At 38.9% G+C, this 18,606-nt stretch overlaps 1 protein-coding gene and 1 long non-coding RNA gene across 5 annotated transcripts in view; one reads left to right on the top strand and one right to left on the bottom strand.

The window, feature by feature from the left end:
- ntrk3b (neurotrophic tyrosine kinase, receptor, type 3b) overlaps positions 1 to 18,606 on the bottom strand; it is a 222,188-nt gene that overhangs the window by 77,559 nt on the left and 126,023 nt on the right. For 2 of the 3 annotated variants that reach the window (XM_082528887.1, XM_082528889.1), the window contains one exon: positions 17,742 to 17,844. In XM_082528887.1, coding sequence (XP_082385013.1) covers positions 17,742 to 17,844 — 103 coding nt within the window. The remainder of the gene's footprint in view (positions 1 to 17,741; positions 17,845 to 18,606) is intronic. The other variant, XM_082528888.1, reaches the window with a different exon arrangement.
- Positions 1 to 18,606, top strand: part of LOC309703996 — a 44,613-nt gene that overhangs the window by 6,857 nt on the left and 19,150 nt on the right. The window lies entirely within an intron of this gene.

Genomic DNA, 18,606 nt, shown 5'->3' with positions numbered 1-18,606 from the left:
TTTGCAGGCTAATGGGTTACAGCTTTATGCTACCCATTCAGAAAAGTTACAGTTTCCTCCCTTACATGCACCTCTATCTATTTTGCATCACTGTGTACTAACAATGCTTTTCCACGGGTTAATACTCGGGTAAATGAGGAAGGACAGGGCCACAGTAAAATGCTGCTAAACCAGCCATGCAAGGTAATTCGTCTTGCCTCAGAAGTGTCTACTGCTGCAGCTCCCTGCTCTTCAATTCATTCAAATGAATTTTGTTTTAATTGTTTAATCCTCGGCGCCCACTAACTCCATTAGTGAGGAAAGAGAGAAGGAGATAGAGAGACATACGGAGAGAAAAGTGCAGGGAGAGAGATGCAAATAGAGGAAAAAGAGAGCAAGAAGACACAGAGACAGTGAGACGCAGACAGAGATTGGAGGAGATTCGCTGTGTGTATCTGCATGTGTAGGTGTGTGTGTGTCTGCATGCTTCTATGAATTATTAATCCCTTACTCATGATTACACAACAATTACTCTCCAGACCTAAAACTTTAACCACCCTTATAAAAGATGGAGCCTTGTTTTCTATCTATAACACGCAGGTCTGGCAGTCCCAAAGGTGTGTTAATGCAAACTATGAGAGGCTAATGGGAACAAGTCCTGATGGAATATATAGGGATAGTGAAAGAGCAACTGATGGAAAGACAGGGCTATATTTAACATGAGGAAGGCAGCATGACCGGGATGACTCCAGGCTAACGGAGGTGCTGGATGAGTTGTATGCCAGTGATGTTGTTTACTCAAGGTAAGAGCGTGACATGCACAAAGTGTTGTCTTGCATATATGAGTGGCCTGAAACAGAAAGCAAAAAAAAGAGAAGGCTTTCTTTAGCTCTCAATAGTACTACCTGTCAGTTTTATTTGGTCTGATAAAGAAAGATGAAACAATCAAAGGCATACAAATATTTGGCTTTTTATGCTGATAAGCTTGCAGGCAAGGCACTAAGAGGACATGGAATAATTACGGAAATTACGGCTTTCTTTATATACAGCTGCTTCAGACCAACTGTCTTTCTATATCATTAATTTTGTTGTAGATTTCATTTTACATTGATGGCTGTTTTGCCCACTAATCTACAGACAGTACCCCACAAAACAGAAAAATGTGATTTACAAGTACTGAGACCCATTGCTCTGGCACTCCAAATGGATACCAAGTAAATCGTTTTGTGCCATTATTCTTAATATGTTTCTTATTTCTCCTTCAAGTGTGGCCAAATTAAAAGACTGGACATTGTTACTCATGGCTAATGCCTATAGATTAAGTATAAGTAGTTTGGTCCCACAATTTACACAACAGATGCTGCTGTGATAAAAATGTTGCAAAGAACACATGAGGGGAAAGGGGAGAATAACTTCTTTGAGTTCGATAGTTCGGAGGAGCACAGTGGATAGGGTTACAGTACTGTAGGCTTGTCAACACCATCTGGAGGGGGATTTCTATCTTTTAATTGATCTATTGAATTTTTTTAATTGACCTTTCTTAGTGTGTGTTTAGTGCAAACCTAATTTATTTACTGCTCTCCACTAGTGTAGAGCATGCACTGTATGTTAAAGGATTTAAGGTGAGGAAACTCCTTTTCAAAGCTCACACAATGAAGTGATTTCACTGAGTTTTAAATTGAATTGAAAAGGCATCTGTGCTCATCCCACTCTATGAATTAGTTGTGAAAGTGACCCTTTCTGCACCCAAATGGATTAATACTTAATTTTTAAGTATGTGTTGCAAGCTGAGTCTTATGAATAGAAAATTATACAGTACAAGGAGCTCAATAATGGACATACAATCCTCAGAGTCTTGTATAGGACAGGACAACGTTTTTTCCTTTTGAAGCTTCTTAATTGCAAATGTGATGGTTTTTAAGTGAAAAATATTTTTTGAGTAATTAAAATATACAGTTCATCATTGTTGCCACTTGGCAAAATAGTCTGCAACTATAACACAAATATAACAGCAGAACAACTAGAGAAGGTAACGATGGGAGCTTTAGTTGCCTTTCCTGACAAGCTGATCTTAAGCCATAATTTTTTTTCCCAGTCCACACATCATACGTTGAATTCCCGATTAAGTAAGGAGAGGTAACCATGATTTCATTTTTGGATCAGTCTGGGACTGTAGATGAGGTAAGACAGCGTTAATCCTTATTTAGAAAAACTGATTATTTAACAATGTTGTAAAACTTGAAATGCTCTGACTTTAAACGCAGTCACACAGCTCTCACTCATATGTCACAGACCTTTGAGAAGACAAAAGTTCAGATCACAGTTTAGAAATGAACTTTCACAGACATGTTCTTTTGCTAAAGCTTACATATAAATTTACAGTTCTCTGTAACAGAACAAAGATATTGACTTTATTTATACTGTCAAGAATAGTGTGCATAAGGCTGTTATACCCCTAGATAATACATATTACACCATTAAACGCATATACTAGGAATTTAAGTTTAAATAATAGGTCTTCTCTTCTCAGTATACCAAACCAAGAGTGCAATATTTACATGTTTTGTCACTCTTACCTATTTAACTATATAAAGCTGTCACATATTGTCACATCATCTTTATTTTAGCAAAGAAATTAATTGCCATCCAAGAGCTGCTATTTTATATTTGTCAGAATATAAGACTCACAATCCTGTCCAGCGTGGGAGTGAGCATGCGGCACCCTACATTTGGTTGTTACATAATATGATCTGTTTCCTGGGCCGGTGGCTAAAATTCACACTGAATTAACTATTGCTTACAGTGGGGGCTAAAATCCTTCACAGCCGCTTTCTCTTCTTCAGTACTGTGACCCTGCTTTTGATTTTGCTTTTCTTTCTTTCTTTTTTAAAAAATTAGGCAGGAATATCCATGCAGACCCCTTAAATCACCTTCCCACCTTTGAGTGGATGCTCTTTTGTGCAGTATAATGAGAAAAGCATCCGTATGTAGAAAATCCAAACTGGAGTCATGCCAAAGGTTTCCCGAGGGGAACAAAGGGCTGGGATGCTGAGCTCCACTGGCTGGAGGTTTATGACTGAGCAACACCTCTTCATTCAGCCTGCTGTTTGGGATAGTTTTACACTGCAGGTTACACCACAGGTTACAGTCTCTCCATTCTGTTTGTAGCTGAGCTGTTGTTCCAACTTGCTGCATTGAAGGGAACACGCTAAAATTTGGGCTAGGCTATCATATATAACGTTAGCTGGAAACTGCCAGTAACCTGTCTTTTTTAATGGTAACAATAAGGGCAGCACTTTGAAATAACCCTTACCAACACTTTGCAGTCAACAGGGAACAGTCTGTTCTGAGTTATAAGACATGGAAAATGCTGTCCAAGCTGACTTTGCTGTACTCCAAGAGGGTTGTCTAGTGAGAATCAGTCCCTTAATGTTCATTATCTTGGAAGAAACTCATCAGCACAATACCGCAAGAGTCTATTTTAAGGCCTCATGTAAACTGCAGAAAAAAATGAGCACACTAATCATCAGCAGAGCCTTCCAGGATGAGGGATGTGCTGTATGTTTGGGAGGTTGAATTAAAGTTCAAAGCAGAAATAAATGTATTTATGGTTACTTGTTATACGATCAGAATTCTCTTACAAATAAAAACCCTAAAAGGAAATAGGGCCAACGGGAAATGGCTGAGAACAGGATGTGGGTGTGCTGAGCGGGATGCATTTATAGAAATGTGACGCTAAGCCCAGGTTTAAAAAAAAAGGTGTGAAAATTAAAAGACTATTTGGCATTCTATTGACATAAAGACAAATTACTTAATTGATATTGGAACAAAAGCACTGTTGATGTGCACTGTTTAGACTGACACTAAATGTCTCATTTTGAGAAAAAACACTAAAAAATACTGTCTAGTCCACTCAGAAGTTCTCTTACAAAGCAAGACACATTATTGCAGTAATGACAACAAATGGATGTGAACAGACAGCCACACAATGTCTGCTACACAATTACCAGTTACTCATTATTTAAACATAACTCTTAATGTGTGTGTGTGTGTGTGTACACATTTGGTCTCATTTGTTGCACAGTGGATTTAATTATCTCACTCCCATAGCCTCTCTTGCTAGCAGTGTCACCATTACCCACGTGTATTGCTGCCCATAGAGTGTTGATAAGTTAGGTCAGTAAGAAGAAATGGCCTCCAGAGTTCGAGGTCAATTGTCTGTGACAATTTCTTTTTTGTTTTTTTATGGGGGTCCTCAGAGAAGAATTGAAAGGTGTCCTGTTCCTGCAGACTCACACGTCATATGGACTATCATCTACAGGCTGATGTATCTGTCAATGAATAGTATTTGTTTTGGTGCGCTTTTGCGTGTGCACAAGCGTGTGCACACATGCCTGTGATTTTTATTATAATAAATATAATAATTTTTATTATTACATTTTGTTTTTCTTTCACCATTAACCTGTATTTTGTTACTAACTGTTGTACACAAATTTACCTTGCTGGAAAACCAAGAAGGACGTCCTTCACCCAAAAACAATGTCCAGCACGTGCTGTTGTTACATCACTGGATTACCTTTATTTTGGAACTTTTTTTCAATCAATACAAGTTATCGAGAAAAGACCGACAGCTCGCTTTTTACTGTAACTCACAAATTTTCATTCTTTTGTAAAGCAAAACGCTTTAACCTCATACACAGTTAGTTCTTCTACCATCATATGGCTGAAAAAGAGGCGCAAACATGACATTTATGGAACAATTCCTCTTGGGGATCAATCTAAATTGGTGCAGCAATTCAGAAAGCCTTCTTCTACTCCTACAGCTGTATTCTGCAATACTCTGACATTTTAAAAATGCTATATTAAGCTACTGTTAAACTCAGAAGACTGAAGACAGCCTTCTGAACTATTGATGGCAAAGACTTAAAAGGGAAGAAGCTTCCAAACACCCAATGAAAGCATTCAACGAGACCACTCTGCAAGCCTTGCCTTTTACTTGGGGTTATAATGCATGGCACAGCAAAGCAGTGACCATCTCCACAGAAAGACATCATAAGGACATGAGGCACTTAGCTATTAGAAGTCTAGTGCTGAAAATCCAAAATAAATAACCCTGCAAAAAATAGAAATCCTATTTGTATGAGGAACAGCATTTCCACAGCAACAACCTCGGGCCACCCTGGCACTCAATATCCACAGAACCACAGCCAAACTCCTTAGGAAGGCTCTCATGCAACTTTTAAATGAAATAAATAAATAAACAGCCCTTTTTTTGTTTTTCATTTTCCATTCAAGGTGCAAAAAGAACTAAAGAAGGACATGTGAGATCATGCTGTGGCTGAGAGGTGGCAGGCAGCATCCAATTCCTTTTAGGGTTTAACTAAAAGCTCTGGCAATCTGTGGCATGCATCAGCAGCAACAATATGACGGCAGAGATGACGGTGAGATTAACGTTACTTCCTAAAAATGTCCTTCTTTTCTAGGACGAGATGTATAAAAGGAAGAAAATGAGGGAAAGGAGCTCTTCCTGGTGGGTCTGTTGTTATTTTCTTAGCAGTCCCCATCTGTCGCATGTGTTCACAAGAATGAATTACAGCCAATTAGGATGACGGTGCTGTACCAACTGAGCAAAGGGTAAACACAGTTTGTGCAGCAGACACGCGGTTAGTGATCCGTTTCATTGTGTTTGGTAGATGATGCTGAGGTTTCTTTTTATATGTGACTTGATGTCTTAAATGTGAAAACCTAAATGAAGATGGAAGATATGCACAGAAACTGTTCCTATGGATTTCACACTGCTTATACTTGCTACTATAGTCAATCTGCAAAAACATTTCCAATGCAACGTGTACAACAGACACAAAGAATAAATAACAAAAATATTGTCATTTCCATCTGCAGTAATTTATATTTGACAGTATTGCTCTGTTTTAGGGGCTTTCTATCCTCTCTTTCACTTGGGTATCATATTGCAGGAAAAAGAGAAGAAAGATCTGAGCACAGAACGGAGCCAGCATAATTGACAATAGACGTGACAGTGATTTAGTCAGAAGGAGCCTGAAATGATATGCTTGGGTAGAGGCAGGGGTCCAAAGTGGTTTTCAGATGTACAGCAACCATGGACAAACTAAATCAACCTGTAAATAGTGATTTAGCCCCTAAAATATGGGATTCTCCAGCTGCAAAAGCCCTGTGTAAAAGCCCTTCAGCTGCATCCATCAGTTTATGGAAGTTGGTGTTGAGACCTGCTGGGAGTAGCATACATAAAGGTTAAAATCGTTTAAAATGTTTTAAACTTAAGGTTCAAGGTTTCTTTATTTTATACGCGTAGGTAAATTTGCTTTACAGAGAAAGGATTGCATTTGGCATCCCTTTACAAAACATACACACACACCTATTTAAACGCGACGACACATATTTGGTAATTAGATAAGATGAATCAAATCAAAAAGCAGTTCTTATTAAGTTTAGTGACGGCAGCAGGAACAAAGCTGTTTTTTATAACACTTTCTTCTGCATCTTGGAACTAGAAACCTCCATCCCGAGGAAGAAGCTGAAATTGACCCCGTAGAGGATGGGAACCATAATTAAGAATGAATAAACCTTTGTACCTGTTTAGAGTACAGGGAGGCTAAACAGGACTGTGACTCACCTATCAGATGACTGGACCATCCCAGTATCTGATTTCGTGAGTTTTTCTCTGTGATAGAGGTCTGACCGAACCACTCCACTAAACAAAAAGATAAAACAGACAAACGGTCAGTGTGGGAAAGAACAAGTTTCCTAAGGCAGTAAAGGAGCTGGTGACCCTTTGTAGACCGATTTGCAATTCTCATCAAAATTCAGTTTTTCATTGATTATGGTCGCAATATATTTATATGATTGCCCTTGCTCTATTTTCTGACCTTTAATTAAAGTGACTCCATGCACATTCTATTGATTTCTAATATTAGCTTCCAACACTAAACATGAAATAAGCCAAGTTACATAATTAATATTGAAAATCATTTTCCCGTAATTGTTTGTAAACTTATCCATACAGCATGGTGTTTTTTTTTTTAACCTTATAGTTCCATTAGTGTGATACTTCAACAAATACATTAACAAAAAAATGTTTTTTTTGTTAGTGTAAGTTTGTTAGTATATTTATATGATCACACATTATCAGATTTGACTTGTGTATTAAAGTGATGAAACATTTGATCTCTCTATGTAAAAGATTTTAATCTCTTTAAATTTTTATCTGATGAATAGCTGGCCATGAAATGGACTAAAGAAAAAAAATCCCTCTGAAATTAAGAGAAGATTGAAACTACAAAGCAAATGCAGGAATAAAGTTTGCTGGAGTAAATGTATGTAGCTACTTTGCAGTGCTGTTCATTAAATTTGAAAGAAAAATGGTCCATTTAAGTCCCTTTAATGTTTAGGAAGACAAGCAAAGAACTTTTAATTGAAAGTTGTTTTCCTCACAGACACACAGAGTGTCTGTCTTTAGACGGGCATGTCTCAGTGCTTAGCAGCAGAGCTCAATCTGGTCACTGGAGGCCGAGTGAGGCAGTGATGCAGTAAATACTTCTCTATGTGTGTGTGTGTGTGTGTGTGTGTGTGTGTGTGTGTGTGTGTGTGTGGGTGGGTGGGTTGATCATCCCCAGGCCTGGTTCAGGTAATGTAGCGGAGAGGAGGGTAAGTCACCCTGACACACACGTGTGGATCACAGAGGCTGGCAGGCCGCGGGGTATGGTTTGTGTGTGAATGTGTGTACTTCAGTGTCGGTATGCAAGTCAGTGAGTTCGCGGGCGTCTCTGTGATTTATGTACTTGTCTATCTGCCCATCTAAAAACCCTGAAAACTGTTTAGAGAGCGGACGGGTAAAAAGTCTGAAAAATGTCACAGGTTTAGTTTCCACAATGAGATAATGACTGAAATACTATCTGAACACTGTGAGTAGCAGTGCTAACTGAACAGCTAAATTTGCTTACATGCGGAGACTGTTACTGACTGATTCAGAGGCAGCAAGCTGCCCGTTCCCACTAGTTATGCTTCATGTCACTCGGACGTCTTGTTTTTTCAGCATTGATGGGACAGTCATTCGTTTAGGACATCATTTACAATAGCTTTATATTAACAGAGGTAGTTTATCCAGAAACTGTAGTATGTTGCTCGTCTTAAGTGGCTGGCCTTGTGTTAATCATATAACTTTGAATGAAAGAGGACAGTTACTAAAAACCAAAACCAAAAATTCTGTAATTACCACCTGCTTTTACTCTAGATCGGAGTCACTTTGTCAACTTATCAATGAACCTCTGGCTAAACAAATATCAGTAAACTGTGAGAAATCACAGTTTCCAAGAGATTTATTGCTTGTTTTGTCTGAATGTCTGAACCCAAAACATTCATTTTGGAGGCAGTTTAAAAAATCAATATGATCCCACAAGCTTTAGAAAAGAGCAAATAATCTCATGCAACCAAAATAAAATATCTCTCAGAGTTTACCAAGTCCAGCTCTTTTGACTGCTGTGATCTCTGTGTGTCATGTTCAGGCATGGCTGAGAATTTGAGGATAACTAGCATCTGGTGTGATCACTAACTGTGCCCAAGCACTGGACGCTTTCATAACATCAGCAGCATGACCGTAAATCACTGATAAATGCATTTGTAAAATAGGCTAAAATTAAATATACATATGAAGTCTTCAGTCCAGTTGTCGTTAGGAATATGCATGACTAGTCGACTAAACGTTCACATGCTGCTGCCTTTGCTAGTTGGTGCCAGAAATGTTCTGAATGCATTATTCTTCTTATATTAATATACAACCGCATACATGTTCTCTGGAGCTGTTGCTAATGTTAGGAAAACTCTGCAAACTAATCTGACACCGTGTGCATTTGCAACATTATAAACAGTGGAAAGTGCAGCACAGTCTTGCATCATTTAAAACATTACTGACGGTTTTATATAGTTCATAAAATACACACAAATATTAATTTGATTGCATTTTATGTTTAATTTCATCTATTTAAAGTCTCAGTTTTAAAAGATTTCGGAGGGTTTTTTGTCCTTTAGACAAGTCGACTAGTCTCATTTTTTCTCTTGTTTAAGCAACTAGCAAATTAGTTGCCAGGAACATACGTTGTCATCACGATAAAGTGTGGGTGTAAGAGAGAAAGGAAGGAGTTAACACGCTCCTTAAAACAGAAAGAAGAGCAGCAGAGTAAAGTAAGGTGTGCAAACTGAAACATTAAGCTCAGCATGACAGCATGCCAGCGGGGGAGTGAATTGGCGGGTCAGTCATGCTGATGTATGGTGTGACCTGGAATTCATCCAGTTTGTGGAGGTCAAATTAACACCATGATTTTTTTAGAATATGCATGCTTCACAGATTCAGAAAAAACATTTCCTGACAGCCAACATCAGCAACATCCCATCCCTGACCACCCACACCACTGATCATTTTGATGTCTCGACATAACATCTGACAGTCACAATTCACACAACTATAGTTACATATTCAAGTCTCGTTTTAGTATCTATACCAAGTGGCATCTTCCATAGCTGGAGGCTGAAGCCAGTGGTTGATGATTGCAATGATTGACAGCCATGATTGATGGTTAGCTTGCCTGCTGCTCTCCTGAGCCTCTGTCTTGAACCTTTGCAGCTTCTGTGAAAGGAATAGACAGTGACCTTCCCCACACACGTAGCTCCACTGTGTTTGTGGTTAGGGAGTTACATTAATAAGACCCTAACAGGATGCTGTCACTGTATAGTAAATTTAATTTACCTTCCTTGTTAGCGCCATTTATGCCACACCTATGTGAAGGCAATCATGGCTCGAGTAATAGATCTAGCTGTCCACTAATTGCAGGATGTTCAATCCCTATTCAAGCTCCAGCCTCACTATGTGCTGAAATGCACTTAGCCAAGAAACGGAAACCGAAGTTGCTCCTGATCACTTCAATCTAAGATGGTGCTGCCAATACGCTGCAACTCTGGGCGTCAAACCAGGTCCAGTGCAAACCAAAGGTTATTTACATAGAATTTGCAAAAGCCAAAATCAACTTCTCAATGTTTCTGATGACCACGACAAGGGGCCAGAGCAGTGTGAATTCATGGCTTCAAGGTTACTTTGTTGAATTATGGACAGAGAAAAGTCTACAAGTTCAGCAACATAAACTAGTACTGGTGCACGTACCTTTCAAATTCAAATTTTATTTGTCACACACACACACAACCATACACAGTATGACATGGGGGTGAAATGCTTGTAGCTGTACAATGCCCGACCATTAAATGACAGAAGAAAAGTTTTACAATATTTACAATTTACTACAAAAATTTACAAATTAACTTAGGAATTTACAGTAAAGAATGTGCAAATAGCAGAAGAGATTATAAAGATAAGGATTATAAATTTTAGGAATTATAGGATTATAGGAAATGTGTGGTGGTGCGTGTGGTGACGTGTTTGGGAGAGTCCAGTCCTACACCTGGTTCAGGGCCCGAATAGCCTGGGGGAAGAAGCTCCTCTTCATTCTCTCTGTTTTGGCCTTAAGGGAGCGGAAGCGCTTCCCAGACCTCAACAGTGAGAAGAGTCCATTGTTGGGATGGGAGAGGTCCATCATAATCTTCCTAGCTTTGGACTTGCACCGCTTGGTGTAGATGGACAGCAGGTCAGGGAGCTCTGATTGAATGATGCGTTCTGCCGAGCGCACCACCCTTTGCAGATCTCGTCTGTCCTGCTTGGTGCTGTTCCCAAACCAGGTGCAGATGTTTGACGTCAGGACGCTCTCGATGGTGCAGGAGTAGAAGTTCTTGAGCACCTTCAGTGGCAGATGGAAGTCTCTAAGTCTTCTGAGGAAGAAGAGACGCTGACGGGCTTTCTTAACCAGGGTGTTGATGTGTACCTATAGTGCTTTAAAGCTGCTGTGTTTCTCAAACTTCTTTGCTTTTTACTAAATGTGCAATATACCAGTAAAGAATCTGAATATTGTATTTTTTTTATTCAAAAGGTAAACTTTCAGATAAATCTATTCCTCAACTATAAAGGCAAATATTTTTGCTTTGGATTATAGCTAATAAAAATGTAAAGTTCAGTATCTCTGATTAGGATATTTCAAAAAGGATTTGCAGCATAGAAACTCTAGCTTCTTAAAAGTATTCATTTCACATAGTTAATACTTGATTGGGGCTTCTTTACTGGCAGTTACTGCATCAGTTTTGTGACACGAAGGCAATCACATTCTGATACTCCTGAGGTGTTGAAGCCCAGGTTGTGTTCACAGTGGTGTTTTGGATCAGGTGTGTCTCATCTTCGCTTTGACAATAGCCCATAGATTCTCTGTAGGGTTAAGGCCAGACGAGTTGCCTGGCTAGTCATGCACAGTAATGATATAGTGAGCAAACCATTAGGTAGTAGTTTAGGCGCGGTGGGCAGGTGCTAAGTCCTGTTGGAAAAGTAAATCTGCATGAAGCATCCAAACCTGCCTCTCCTGTGAGATAGCTCTGTTGACTCTGGGCTTGATAAAACACAGCGGACCCACCACCAACAACACCAGCAGATGGCACCTCAAATTGTCACAGACTACAGAAACTTCAGACTGGACCTTAAGCACCTTGGATTGTGTATCTCTTCACTCTTCCTTCAGACTCCATTTATATCTTGGATATAATTTATGTATAATCAATATAGAATAACTGAAGTCTACATGTTTCAATTAAATTACAATAATAATAATAATAATAATAATAATAATAATAATAATAATAATAATAATAATGAAGCTTTTCCTAAAATTTAAATATACTATATGCTCTAGTATGTTAAGTGTTAAATTGAGATTGTCAAGTGTTCCTCTGACTGTGAGGTGTCCACACTTGAAAAAGACCAGACTTTGAATTTCACTCAACTTTATTTAGACCAACTAGTTTGATAGCTGGTAGGTAGCAGCAGGTAAAAAACCTTTCAACACAAAAATAAAGAACATTCCATTAACCATTCAGATAAATTACATGCATTACACAGAAGACAGATGAAATAACAAAATACACTTCAGTAAAGCCATTTACCATGTGGTTAACTGTGTTAATTTAACTGTGGTTCTTAAATATACAAAATGTGTCTTCTTTGCATTAACACTTTTTTATAAACAATTGTATTTTAAAGTATACATTTTAGAGTTCACAAACATTTTAATAGACTTTAACTAAGGATTTTCTTTACAAAGAATTATTTTCTTTAAATCAAAACCAAACATTTATTCACTAGTTTTACGATCCACCCAAGGATTTGGGGTAACTATTTTTAATATTAATTAACATAAATATGTGGGAACACTAACTGCACAAACAATTTATTCAAACTTAAACATTCATTTTTGTCAATATAATTAAACTTAAATGCAGCAACTATTTCCCTAAGCGTAAAACATTTGCACAACTGAGCTTCCATAGTCCCAGATACATCTGCAAAAGCAAAATGTGAACTCAAGAGCTTACCGATAGCCTGTCTTGTTCAAAGTCTTCCTCACAGTGGAAAAGTGCTTTGTTTGCCGTCCTCTCAGTATGTTGCACCCGGGTCAAATGACTGCTGCATGCATTTAAAGGTTTACTCGGCACGCCCACCCTTGATTGCTCTAATGTGGCTCACCTGGCAGGGCGGCGCACACCAGGCCGTGCTTAGTTGTTGATTGCACCCAAGGTCTAATCAGCGGCCATGGGTAAGCAGCAGCACCGAACAGGTAGAGGGCAGGAGGAGGAAAAGAGGAATAACAGCCACACCTACTAGGTCAGCGCGACAGAGATGCCTAACATCAAATGGACCTAATTGCTAAAAATAAAAGTTACTGTACAATAAAAACTAAATAAAAGCATAAAGTGACTGTGTTGTAGTAGAAATTTTGAACCTGTAAGGTGAAACAGGAAAACAAGATGGTTGTGAGTGGTAAACAAAACGAAAATCACTTTGTTCTGTCGATATGACAAATAACAAAAAGGTGTATATAAAGCTATGTGAGTGCACTGTAGGTGATAAACTAAAAATAGCAGACTGAACAAGTTTCTCATAGTTTATTATGAAACAGTCTCTGCAGTGCTGATGTATAAACACCTCACTCATCATTTGTCACTTTCCCCTGACATGTTTGTTCCTTCACTGTATATTTCCAATCAAAACTCTGTAGTGAAATGCGGCCAGAAATAGTGCCTGTATCATTTTCTCATTGTGTAAACACATAGCAACTGCCAGCAGCTATTGTGGATGAGCTCGGATATGTGCAGCAGAATGAGGCATCGATTCCCAAAGTCCGCCGGGACCCTCGGAATTGGCTTGAATCTACTTGATTTAGAAAATTCAAAACTGGATATGTTGTAATGACGACAAAAAATTTGAGTGAGAACACAAGAAGGAGCATATGAAGGCTATTCACAATAATGGATTTTTTGAATTTTTAACCTTGTTAACGAATCCCCAACCCAGGTTTAACTACTGGGATCAATGTTAGATGCAAAAATATTTTTACTTGAGTTTAATTTGCAAAGTTTCATGGTTCTGCAGCCAGTTTAACAGGGCCAGTCTACTGCATTCCTCCTTTACGACTCACAAGGTTTTATTGAAAAGACTGGGAAGGTGACAAAATGATATACATTTTGTTGTATATTGGCTGCATTTCCAGCAGCAGGGGTGGGGTAATTCCCCCCAGAACATAAGAAAAGATGACAGGGGAGCTCAATACTTATTACTGACATGCTGAGTGTCTTTTTCTAAAGAAGCATTATTGATTCCCTGCTGACAAAAATCTGCGTGAAAGACACTTCAAAGCCCACTGGTGTGAGTCACAATTTGAAAGATGAGGCTGATGCTTAGGCTGCAAGATGTTTTAGCTGGGAGGTGAGTTGACAACATATTGATTAAAGCAACAGGTTATCTACAGTATGAGTAGATATGCACGCACGCACACACACACACACGCACACACACGTGTGTAAAGTATCTTTCATATAACCACGATTACAACCACATAAACCAAACAGCTGTGTATCAGTCAGAGCTGTAAATGCAGGGCAGCCAGGGGACTGATCTGGCGTTAAACCTTGACATACCAGCAAATCAACTGACTGCAGTTCACACACACACACACACACACACACACACAAAACAAATAAAAAGGAAAAAAATAAACTTTTTTATTGGATGCCCAGAAACGGTCAGTGATCAAACTCCAACTACCAAAAGAGCCACAGTGATTTAGTGGAGCTAAAATCCATTATGGCTCCATCCAAAGGTAATGACTTCTTCAAGCCTTCCAGCTGATTCTTCAGAACAAGTGTGGGAGGGGAAAATACACACAATGTGGTCACATCAGGGGCTTTATTACAAAGCAGCATGACGTCTTGAAAGAGTCCACACTGACATCACCTATCTTTAAGTCGTACAGTATAGTAGTATCTCTTATTTCCACTGAACTACATCAACGTTGCGTATATATATGTTGGAGTTATAGTGAATGCTCAAATTAACTGTGGAAAAAAATGCAGGTGGCAAAAAGCTTTTTTCTCTGTTGCGCTGCACTGCTATTTTATCAAAAGCTTTTTTTCCACAGATATTTCATCGGTTTTTCCTCACTTCCTGACTGTAACAAAATAAATATGCACAATTTTGCTATTGCATTCACACTCATGACCTTGAATGTTTTCGGTGCTGAAGCACATCATCAAACTCACCTGCTGAACCCTGAAGTCCTCATCAATACACTGCATAGCTAAGCTGATAAGAGAGACTTGGCTGGCATTGCTATGTCACTTGTAATGTTTATGAGCTTTTGTCAGTTTTACAGCTTTGTTAGTCCTCTTTCTGTGATGTGTTGATGACTGGGAATCTCCATTATGGCTCCAATATGCTGACAAGGCAACAGAATCCTGAATCATCTACAAATGGCACTGTGGAAAAGCAGCACTGGGTTGTCTCTAGACATTTTCTCTTATCTCTGCAGTATTGGCTGCAAAGCTGGTAACTACTGTTTCATTGCACGCCTGCTGTGTTTTCAGATATCTTACATAAATACACATACACATATTTCCACAATACTGCGCCTTGTCCACCTACCTGCCCCACCAGGTAGCCAGTTAATGTTTTAAAGTGAAACGAAAGTAAATATAAGAACAAACAAATGAGCACGGTACAGCACAGTACCAGGTACAGGAACTGACATCTACACATCCTTACATGGTGCTGACATTTATGCAAGAGACTAGTATATTTCAGCAATGCTAATGGTTCAACTTGGTGATTTGCTCAAGCTTCAAAGTGCTCATTTTCCCCTCACTATTACAGTCATTTATAAAACTATTTGTTATCTTGAATGAGGCAGCTAAACTTAAATTACTCTAGGAAACATTCTGACAAGAGAAAAATCTATGAGAAATGCTTTTCAAGTGTCTGAACAGAAATTGTTGAGAAATGTGTCTTGGAGCAAAGCGGGGAATCTTAACATACGGCATGAAGCAGTAAGTGTTGATGGAGAACTGCATGGCACTTAGTGATTTAAAGAAAAAAAAACAACCCCTGAGCTGAAGTTGTACCTTCCCATCAAGAATTACCTTTCCGCTTCTCCTTGGAAAGGACTAAAACTGAATTTGAGCAACCTTTTGCAAAGAGTTGAGCATCGAGACACACTAACCTCTAAGTGTTGACAACAACATGAAGCACTGCCTCTCCTTTCAATAGATAGTAGGTATAAAATAAAGGTAACATTGGAAACCAGATCTCTGGCAGTGAGTTCTCCACTCAGATTTATATTGATTTTCTGATGCTGCATATATTAAGTTGTGAATCAAATAAAAGATGACAATAGCAACTCATACTTGGGGGCGTAAATAAATATCACACAGGTCTGCTGGGTGTAAAATACATTTCCACCTACTGAATAAAGACATGAGAAAGTTATAGTAAAGCAGAAGCTTCTTTAACAAGCAGCTGTAGCGTCAATGAAATCTTATCTCGTATAGACAAATGCAGAAGGTCCAACTGCTGTCATGCTGCATAAAAAAAACTATTGCTTTTGCTTTTATTCCATAAACCTATTTGTTAGGAAAGCTAGAAATAAAAATAAAAAGTCCCTATGACATTACAAACATGTCTATAAAGCCTCATTAACTCTGAGACTCATCCTTGATTAGAGCCAGCTTTAGGCCAGTGCAATAATTGGCATCCTCCAAATAATTGCAGCAGAGAGTTCTTTACCGAGGTAGGTAACGAACTCTAATCCTGTAAAGTGCTTAATTAAAAGGTGGAAGTAGCTAATGCTACTTACACTATACACTGTACTTACAGTGCATATGAAGAACATGCATGGTCTGAGGTGCGGGTCATGATTGTATGCAATTAGAAAATATTTGGATTAAAGAAGGAAAAGGGACAAGTGCTAGAAGCTGACAGAAACGAAAAAAATCTGGATATAGAATCTGCACACCTTGTCATAAAGTGACTCAGGAATTGTGTCTGTTCTGAGTCATCCACAAAAACAACCCACCACAAACCACCAAACACATGCAAATGCTCAGCCCATAAACTGGTCAGGAGATGTGGTTGGCTCCTGGGCATGTCAACGCTTGAACCTGGACCAGCGGGACCTGAGCCACTGCCGCCCCCTCCTCTCCTCTCCGAACTGCTCTATACGCCTAGATCATCACTAAGGCGCCTTTTTCCTCTTCTACGACGCCAACGCTGAAGAGATAAGCAAACCTGGAGCTGAACCAAAGTGAAAGCTCAGCATGCACAAAAGCCACATTAATCCTATTGAATTCCTCATCATGATCGACAGCCCCAAGTCCATTAATTAATTCATGATCCCTTCTGTGATCGCCCTACATAGCGTGCAGTGAATATACAGACGGGTCTCAAATTATGGGAAAAACTCAAATGCTTGAGCCCTGTGGTGGTTTCCATGGGGGCATTTTGGTTGCATGCCCTGGGCCCACTTGTCTTGTTAGAAGGAAGGGTCATTACAAAGTTGTTCAGGGTGATGAAACATTTCTATTCTAATGGGAGAGGTCTTTTCCAGGATGACAATGCTGTTGATGAAAATGATGTGACTCATACGCTACAGCATTCCCTGTCACGAGACCTCAACCCAGCTGAACTCCTGTGGGAGATTCTGGACCATGTGTTAGACGGCTCTCTCCCCTACTGTCATCAAAACACCAAATGAGAGGATATCCTTTCAGAAGAATTATGTTCAGTCCCTCCAGTATAGTCCTGAAGGCTCAATCAGGAGAAGCACTGAAGCTGTTCTGGCAGCACTTTATTAAGACGATTCATGTTTGTTTTTGTTTTTTAATTTTTCACCTATTTGTATAAGGCCTATGCACAGGATCACGATGGCAAGTGTACTCTCCTCTAGCACAGATATTGATTTGTCTTTATGCACAGACATTTATGGATAGCACCCAGTTACATGTTGCATACAGCAACACAAAACAGTCACAAAGACAATTTATATCCGATTCCAAAGGGACAAAAAAGCATTATTATTCTAATTGAGTTCTCTTGAGGGTATGACTAAAGAGCAGCAGTGGTTCAGTAAACATGCAGTAAAAAGTAGGACTTCTACAGTAGCCGCACATGTACATTTTCTAGCGAACAAACGTACTGAAGAGAAGATTAGCTGGAGGAATGGATTCTGCACAATGATGCAACTGCCAGAAAGGCGAAAAACAAAGCTAACTGTCTGCCTGACGATCTGCTTGTCTCACTATCTGTGTAGACTTACCTTTCATACCGAATTTGGAGCGCCGGCCGTATTTGTTGATGAGAACAAAAAGGACTAGGAGGAGGACGCAAGCAAAGCCCGCCAAACCCACAGCAATGGAAACCTGCAGAAATGAGATGCTGTGTCAGATTCACGCAGCCATCAGAGGAATGTGTTCACATCATAATCCCTTCCAAATTTCTGATCACCTTATGCAGAGTTTAAGGGACTAGATTTTGACAACTGCTTTCTTGTAGATTACACCAGTGTGGAAGAAAGTTAAAATCTGTCCTGTTTGTGATGTGTTCTGGTTGACAGAATGTAATTTAAATACGATTCTCATCTACAGCCAGACTTACTGTATGATGTGACTCTAAGTGACTGCTGCTGCTTTGGAAAATCCTGCTTATCCTCCTCATCAAAACCTGTTATTTTTGATTTAAACTGAATAAACCAGGATGTTTAAAAATGCAGCACACAACTTCTTTTTATGGGTTTATCGTCACCTACAGGTGATGATGAGAACCACACACAATATTTGATTTTTGCTGCTCTGGATCTTTCATTTTTTTAAAAAAGTAATTGTTTGATGATTGCATTTTGTATTTTACAGTGAAAATCTGACATTACTCAGTTACAGTTTACAGTCTGGTTAAGCAATTTAACTCAAGGTCAATTAATCCATGTTTATTCATATTATGCCATTTTAAACAGAACTAGAATTTTTGAAACTTAATAATTTGTTAATTAAAATGCACATACAGATACTGTAGTTTTTGTATGGCAATTTCAATATTGAGGTAGCCCAACACTGTTATCTGTAGTCAAAATAATCCCACAAAGAGTTGTGTTGAATCCAATATAATGTTATTAGGTAGACAAAAGG

The sequence above is a fragment of the Aulonocara stuartgranti genome (genome assembly GCF_965226115.1).
Source record: "Aulonocara stuartgranti genome assembly, chromosome: 1".
In the NCBI taxonomy this organism is placed as follows: Eukaryota; Metazoa; Chordata; class Actinopteri; order Cichliformes; family Cichlidae; genus Aulonocara; species Aulonocara stuartgranti.
Note: the sequence above shows the minus strand (reverse complement) of the source record. Positions and strands in the feature narration are given on the sequence as shown.